This window comes from Brassica oleracea, chromosome C6, assembly GCF_000695525.1.
Source record: "Brassica oleracea var. oleracea cultivar TO1000 chromosome C6, BOL, whole genome shotgun sequence".
Taxonomy (NCBI): domain Eukaryota; kingdom Viridiplantae; phylum Streptophyta; class Magnoliopsida; order Brassicales; family Brassicaceae; genus Brassica; species Brassica oleracea.
The window spans coordinates 20645960-20653535 of NC_027753.1; the positions used below are offsets into that span (position 1 = coordinate 20645960).

General features: G+C 40.4%; 2 protein-coding genes and 1 pseudogene across 3 annotated transcripts in view; 1 reads left to right on the forward strand and 2 right to left on the reverse strand.

Annotated features, from left to right (window-relative positions):
* Window positions 1-481: 481 nt before the first annotated feature.
* LOC106296252 (ABSCISIC ACID-INSENSITIVE 5-like protein 2) lies at window positions 482-2719 on the reverse strand. 2 transcript variants are annotated; one of them, XM_013732341.1, is made up of 3 exons: window positions 1268-2719; window positions 1115-1186; window positions 482-846 (listed from the first exon to the last, which is right to left on the reverse strand). In XM_013732341.1, the coding sequence occupies exons 1-3, from the start codon at window positions 1958-1960 to the stop codon at window positions 745-747; spliced, it is 867 nt and encodes a 288-aa protein (XP_013587795.1). In that variant the 5' UTR covers window positions 1961-2719; the 3' UTR covers window positions 482-744. The 2 variants fall into 2 exon arrangements, with proteins under 2 accessions (XP_013587795.1, XP_013587796.1); XM_013732342.1 differs by having other exon boundaries at window positions 482-825; window positions 1268-2705.
* Window positions 2720-4624: 1905 nt separating this feature from the next.
* Window positions 4625-6326, forward strand: LOC106296250 (annotated as a pseudogene).
* Window positions 6327-6468: 142 nt separating this feature from the next.
* Window positions 6469-7576, reverse strand: part of LOC106297693 (50S ribosomal protein 5, chloroplastic-like) — a 2854-nt gene continuing 1746 nt past the window's right edge. The window contains exon 4 of the mRNA XM_013733888.1: window positions 6469-6949. Coding sequence (XP_013589342.1) covers window positions 6594-6949 — 356 coding nt within the window. The 3' untranslated portion in view covers window positions 6469-6593. The remainder of the gene's footprint in view (window positions 6950-7576) is intronic.

Consider the following 7576-nt stretch of genomic DNA (forward strand, 5'->3'; position numbering starts at 1 on the left):
TGTACGTATGGAACTTTATTACTTTAAGAGCAGGATGGTGAGAATCTAATCTGCACCCACAACCAAGCTCCTGCTTGTTGTCCACAACATTCTCCTGAAGAATGCAAAAGCCACACTTGATTGGATACTGGAAAGATGGACTCAGCATAAGGTTTTCTTAAAAGTGTGGTAAAGGGAATGCTTCCATAAGAATCTGATGCAAGTGATGGGCATAAGGACCTTACAACTACTTAGCTCACTATGGCATTTTGGTTTTGTTATGAAAGCATTTGTGTTCCCAAGCCTCTGCTTATTTGTTAAAGTGAGAAGAGTAATATGAAGTTCCTGGTCTTGTGAATCTCTTTGGCACCGCCTGGTTTAAAGTCAAGCTTGGCTGTTGCAGAACATATAGCAAACAGATTAAATTTAAGATAATGTTCTACAATTGAGAACAAAGCTGGCACATAAGTGTAAAGCTTGGCCAATTCAAACAGTTTCCCTTTCTGACTGATCCATTCTTATAAAGTATTGTTGTATTCAAATTCTACAAACTCAAGTTTTCTTCTTCTGTTCATCCACTAAATTTGATACTAAAGAAAAAGATTTGATGCTGCTACAATAACAACTCTGAATGTTTTTAAGAAACTTAACAGCATTGCTCCAAGCCAAGAAACTCTACGGAATGTACAAAGAAACAAAGCTGTTTTCCTCTCTCTTTTTTTTTATATATAAGCAAACCGACAAAAGTGTAAAAAAGTTTTGAGATCAGAAAGGAGCTGAGCTTGTTCGTCTGAGCTGCCGCTTGGGATCAGGCGGTGGTGCACTTGGGAGTATCTTCTCTACCTCCTGCAAAGTGAAAAAAAAAGACTAAAATAATGTTTGTTATGTTGTGTCTTATGAGCCCAACGACTCAAACAAGAATCAAAGAAACAACACAGACATAACCTTGCAGAGGTTGTGTCTAACACTATTTATCATTTATTTTGTTCATGATTTCATTCCTTAATCGTCTATTGTCTACCATGCCTGTCCCCAATTCCATACCCATTCCCTCTAATTCAAATCCATAACTTTATACAAGTTCAATTTTAATACCAATCACAATCAAAAGGGCCAAGGCTGCATAACTTTTTACCTTTTGTCTCCTGAGTCTTTCGTTTTCCTCTTCTAACCGTGAAACTTTGATCTCTAGCTCATGAGTGTAAGCCTGCTCATCAACACACCCAGTGTTAGACAACCAAGACTAAGAAACGACACCGCATTTTCAATTAAAGAAAGTAGCAGTCACCTGTTTCCTAGCTCGAGAACGAGCTGCAGACTCTCTGTTCTTGATCATTCTCTTCTGCTTCCTCTCAACAGTCTTCTCCACAACTTCTCCTGACGCCACCCTCTTCCTTCCTGGCGTTTGTGTATCTGACAAACCACCCATCAAAGAAGCCTGAGACACCATTGCTTGCATGTCTGCAACCGGATATGGCATGAATGACTGAGGCTGTGTCATTGATGGAAGCTGATGATACTGAACCCATGGCCCAACCTGAGCTAAACCAGCACCACCAGGATCGTCATGGTTCGAACCAGGGATAGTCTCAGTCACAACACCTGCTTTCAACAACAAGTACTCAAGCGTCATCTCCCCAAGCGTATGCTGCTTATCTCTCCTCTCGTGAGCACTCCCACCATTCTTATCCTGCTGAATGTCTTTCCAGACCTCCTCAACAGTCTTCTTGCTGAGATCACGCGGCAAAGTCAGACTCCCCTGACGAGAGAGACCTTCGTTGACAGCCGTGGAGGGTGGCTGATTAGGTTCAACAGAGCAGACACTCTTGAGAAGCTCGTCAAGATTCATGCTGCCAAGTGATTTACCAGAACTCCCCAAGTGGGTTTGGACCTCGTCGAGTGTTAAGCTGTAGAGAGAGGAGCCTTGCCTATTCAAGGACTGAGATTTAGGGTCTTCGACAATAACCCTCTGAGAATCCATAAAGCTTAGTAGCTAATAACAAAACCCAACAACCCTAACTGTAACAGTAACCCAGAAACGCTCAGTTCGATAAGAGTTCATCGAATCGAGAAGAAAGTAAACCTTTTTCCAGAATGCAGCAGAGAGACAATGAAACCCAGATAAGTAAACCAGAATGAGAAGAAGTCACTGTGTTGTTGTAGCAATCTGAAAGGGTCTTGGGAACTGCATGCAGTTACTAAACTTGAGAATCACAAGATATGGGTTCTTTTTCTAGCGAGGAAGTTTAATAACCAAAAGAAAAGGAACAATCTTTTGGAAAACGGTTTACGAATTGGAGCTTGAGAAGGATCAGATCTGTACAAGGGAGTCTGTCTTTGAGATTTACAAAGCAAACCTAAACTCCTGTCTCTGTGTGTGTGTGTGTGCGCGCGTGAGTGAGAGAGACTCTCTCTCTTGTTATTTTTTCTCTTTTTTTTGGCGGAGGAGAGAACAAGGGAGAAGAGTTGAAACCTTTTGATTGAGAAAGTGACACTCCAAGCCCGACTGTGCAACTTTTCAATGCGTATCTTTTGAAGAGAGCTTTGTGTTTACTAATTGTGGTTAGTGATTACTTTAACGAAGGTGGGTATCGAGTTTATTCCCTAAACTACATGTCCTCGACGACACTTCAATCAATTCAGCTTTTAGTTTTCTTTTCAGGGCATTTAGAGAGGTTGCAAGGTTGAAACTTTTCCAGGTAAATAAGAAACCCTTCGTAATTCATCCGGTTTTCGATTTTGTGATGTGAACTCACATGTTTCGTTGGTGATGCACACTCTCCCTCTCTCTGTCTTTGATTTTTAATTCTAGCTCACCTGATCTCAAACGGTTAATGCATATGATCTTTCTCTGTCTTTGATTTTTTTTTTGTAGTAGTTAATTGAAAAATTGATCTCTGCCCCACCAAATTTGGCTTAATTTTATCTCTAGAGGAAGACACCAAAATTGACACTATCCCACCATATTTGATGTAATGTGTAACACTATTCATCACACCAAATCTTTAAAATATATATTTTAATATATTTCATTTAAAAATATAGTTTAATTACTATCAAATTTATAATTAAACATAAATAACAGTTCTTATATCAGTCCACTTCAAAGAGAAAGAAGAGAGAGAACGCGTGTGAAGGCAGCCCCGGCGTCCGGTGGTGCATCCGAGCGCTTGCCGGCGCCGGTGGCTCCCTTTTGGTCATTTAAATTCAGTCCTCTGGCTGTGTGCTCCGATCTGTGGTCTCTCTCCGATATACTTGCGGATCTGGGCTAGGGTTTTGCTCTGGGAAAGGCCCCGCTCGTGGTGTGCTTTGAACGGCGGTAACTCCTCTTTCTCTGGCCTCGCGGTGAAGATGTAGGACGGTGGATCGATGTGACAGCCAGCTTTTGAGTTCAGCGTTTGCTCCGGGATATGGAGGCTTTTATAGCTCCATAGTCGCCGACTAAGCTTCCGGGGGGTAGAGCCTCCCTCAGCTCCGCGCCGCTGGCTAAGACTCCGTGAAGGTGGAGGCTTCTATAGATCCAATCGTCTCCGGCTTTGCTACCGAGGGGTGAAGGTTTTCTTTGCCTTGCCTCTTTGGCTTTTGGTTCCCTATATCTGTTTTAGGGTGTGGTTTCGTTTTTTTTTTGTTCATGCGGCGTCGGTTGGGATTCGGTGGATGAGCTCTCGTCGTAGGACGAGAAAAGCTCTCCGGTGAAAGGTGGTTATGGTCTGCGCGATGTTTTTGCTCTGGTGTGTGCTCGAACGGTGACGGATGAGATCTCGTTCTGGCGATTGATTCTCTCCGATAAAGAATACACATGAGTTAAGGCGGTTGCGGTGAAGATGGGTAGAGGGCATGGGGTCCGGTGTGTTCCGGAATCGATGAATGATGATGGTGCTGGGGTGAATCCGGTGAAACGCCGTTGAGGTCGCCGGCGTTTGAGAAGATGAAGAGATCGAGTGACGTGTGTCCTCTGGATTTGAGATCTAGACACGTGTGCTCGAAGGGGTCGACGTTTGGGACGGTAAAGTTGATCTTTAGAAGTTTGGGCCTGGTCCATTTTCTTTCCGCTTGTGTGCCCGTTGTTTTTGGGCTTTTAGCTTTTCGTTTTAACAGTGTGGGCTTTGTATTGGATATGTTTCTTGGGTTTGGCTTTTTAATAAAACTAGTTGGAAAAAAAAATTAAACATAAATATATTGTATTATTTGTATTTTAAATTTATTTTCACATTTGGTGTAATAATATTCATCACAAAATCTCTAAAATACATTTTAATATGTTTCATTTAATAATATAGATCAGTTACTATCAAATTTGTAATTAAACATAAATAATAAAATAATATTATATTATTTGTATTTTTAATTTATTTTCACATAGTTAAAAATTAAATTTTTATTTTATTTTTATTTTTATTTTCAAAATAAATTATTAAATAACTAATATTATTTATCGCTCTCCATTGATGTCAAAAACAATTATCACTTACAAATAATAAAATATAAATATAATCTAGATGTAACAAAATAATTATTTAACAATTATAAATAATATAAATACAAAAAAAATAAAACTGAAAACATCAAATAATATATAATATTACTTTTGGTGTCATTATTGAAGATGACAAAAACATTTGATACCAAAACACTAAATTTGGTGTCATTGCTGGATATGGCCCGAGAGACTAAGAGTTTTGTTTCTCCGTCTTATCTCCATGTCACTTCATCAAGTGGTGGAAAAAATTGCCCCACTAAGTTTTGTATTTAAAGGGATAGAGTCAACTTGCTTTATTTTTAATGTCCCGACGATTTGACTTAAACATAGTTCTTTATTGGCAAACTGTAAATTAAACTTCCTTGGTTGCATTGTGTATCTATCTTTGTGCGTCAAGTTAAGTGCTGATGGGTGGTTGTATCTCTATCCAAGTATCATGCGATCAAGTGTTGAACCGAGCTGGTAGCTGCCTTTGGAGAAAAGGCAATCATATTGGTAACCTTGAGAAGAATTTGGTGGCTCTGGAGAAATCCATGGAAGTACTTAAGGCAAGGCGAGATGATGTGTTAACAAGGGTGCAAAGGGAAGAAGCCAAAGGTCAACAAAGGCTAAACGAAGTTCAGGTATGGCTTACTAGTGTTCATATACCATCGAAAACCATTTTGATGATCTAAATATTACTAGAACCATGGAACTCCAAAGATTGTGTCTTTGTGGTGTTTGTTCGAAAAACTTAAAATCTAGCTTCCATCACGGGAGACGGGTTTCTCAGATGTTGAAGGAGGTTGAGAATCTTAAATATAATGGAGTTTTTGAAGCTGTTGCGCTTGAAAAGCCAGATATGAGATGTGTGGTGGAGGAAAGGCCTCTACAACCGGTAATTTTTGGTCAAGAAACAATGCTGGAAATGGCGTGGAACCGCGTCATGGATAATGAGACTGCAATTATGGGCCTTTATGATATGAGTGGAGTAGGGAAAACAACTCTTCTCACACAGATCAACAATAAGTTTCGTGAGACAGTTGATGGTGTCCAGGTTATCATTTGGGTTGTGGTGTCCAGTGATCTATGGGTCTAGAAGATTCAAGATGATATCGCTAAGAAGTTAGGCCTTCGCGGAGAGGAGTGGAACCAGAAGGAGAAAATAGAAAAGGTCACTGATATACACGCTCGTATGCAGAATAAGAGATTTGTCTTGTTATTAGATGACATTTGGAGGAAAGTGAATTTAACAGAAATTGGAGTCCCATCTCCGACAAGAGAAAACGGATGCAAAGTAGTATTCACCACTCGTTCTAGGGAAGTATGTGGTCGCATGGGGGTTGATGATCCAATGGAAGTCCATTGTCTAACAAACAATGAAGCATGGAACTTGTTCGAGAAAAAGGTCGGACCACTCACCTTAAAAAGCCACCCAGACATTCCTGAACAAGCAAGAAAAGTTGCTGAAAAATGTCGTGACCTACCGTTAGCTCTCAATGTCCTTGGCGAGACCATGTCAAACAAGAGGACTATACAAGAATGGCATCATGCAGTTCAGGTTTTGAATTCGTATGCTGCAGATTTTTCTGGTATGGATGACCAAATCCTTCCTATTCTAAAGTATAGCTATGACAACTTGAAAGGTGACAAGATCAAGTCATGCTTCCTATATTGTTCTCTTTTTCCTGAAGATTATTTGATAGAAAAAGAGAAGTTGATAGACTACTGGATATGCTGTTGGAGGAAGGAAGCAACAAATCAAAGGTGAAAATGCACGATGTGGTTCGTGAGATGGCTCTATGGATATCATCTGATCTTGGAGAAAACAGAGAAAAGTGTATCGTGCGAGCCAGTGTTGGGTTATGTGAGGTACCGAAAGTTGAGAAGTGGAATGTTGTTGAAAAGATGTGTTTTGGTCTTGTGAGCACTGATCCTCTCAGCTTCCGCTCCCATTTTCTTCCTTGATAACCAAATGGTTCAATGCAAGTTCCAAACTTTTTGTTCTATCTACTACACTGATCACTCTCTGTAATGGATCTTTTTAAAGAACTTACTCAACTTGAGATTTTAATCCAAAAAACGATGCTTATACAAACAACATTACAAAAAAAAGTTAAATAAAAAACAGAGCAAAGAGTCATGATAATCATCTCTAAACATGCTTGAGCTTCTTCATCTTGGAAGGTGGCCATCGACCCTTCTTCCTCAACTTACGCTTACGAACCAGGCGTTTCCTGCGTAGCCTAATCTTCTTGGCCAGCTTCATCTTCATCCTCTGTTCTAGCAGTTGCTTCTCTTTGGCTTCTTTTGATTCCAACGGTAGTTTGTCCACTGGGACAGCAGCGACAACAGTCTTAGGTGCCTCCTCATTGCTCTCGGGCTCAGCTCCGTCCACGCCAGAAACAGCTGCCTTCACAATTGCTGCTCTTCCATGGCTATTGCTCAAGTTGTAACCACTAAGTGAGACTCTGTTCTTTGACTCGATGGTGTTGGGTTTAAGGATGAAAACTGAAACCCATATGAATAAACCAAAAAAATGATCAGAGCTTTCACACCAAGTAAAACACAAGTAGCACAAAGCGTTCGATGAAATGACTCAATGACGAACTAATCCTATCTCTTCAGCGTAAAAAAAAGAGGAAGAAACTTTTTTGCTTTAGTAACTGTGGGAACCGAAATTCGCACTGTCGATTTACGTTTAAATTAGGAAACTAGGAAAACTCTAATTTCCCAGAGGTCCTGGATCTCTGCGGGAGCTAACGGCAAGTGACCAAATATATGCAGAAATCATGAAAAGATAACAAACGAGTTTAGAGAAAACAATAAATCTTATTTCGAGTCCGCGTGAGATCGTTGCGATCATTACAAGAGATCATAAAAGCTTTGGCCGCAAAGGCTGTCAGCGAGTTACCTAGTTCTAGCGGCCTAAAAGCTCAAACCTAGTTGACTCGCAGCTCGATAACAAAAGACGAAGAAAATACAGAAAAAGTTTTTGATTGATTTCGGACTGAACCTTATGAAAGGCTGCCTACGTACCCCTTTCGAGGATCAAGCCGAACGTAGTTCAAGAGTGAACCAAGAGATCGAACTGCTTGTGCACGTTCGTCTGGTAATCGGGTGCCAGTCATGGAAACA

Bases quoted from the DNA above. Each gene is read 5' to 3' on its own strand.
- LOC106296252 (XM_013732341.1), bottom strand. From the start codon at position 1,960: ATGGATTCTCAGAGGGTTATTGTCGAAGACCCTAAATCTCAGTCCTTG. The intron at 1,187-1,267 runs GTGACTGCTACT...GTTGATGAGCAG, and splicing joins GTTCTCGAGCTAGGAAACAG to GCTTACACTCATGAGCTAGA. The intron at 847-1,114 runs GTAAAAAGTTAT...ACATTATTTTAG, and splicing joins AAAGACTCAGGAGACAAAAG to TCTTTTTTTTTCACTTTGCA.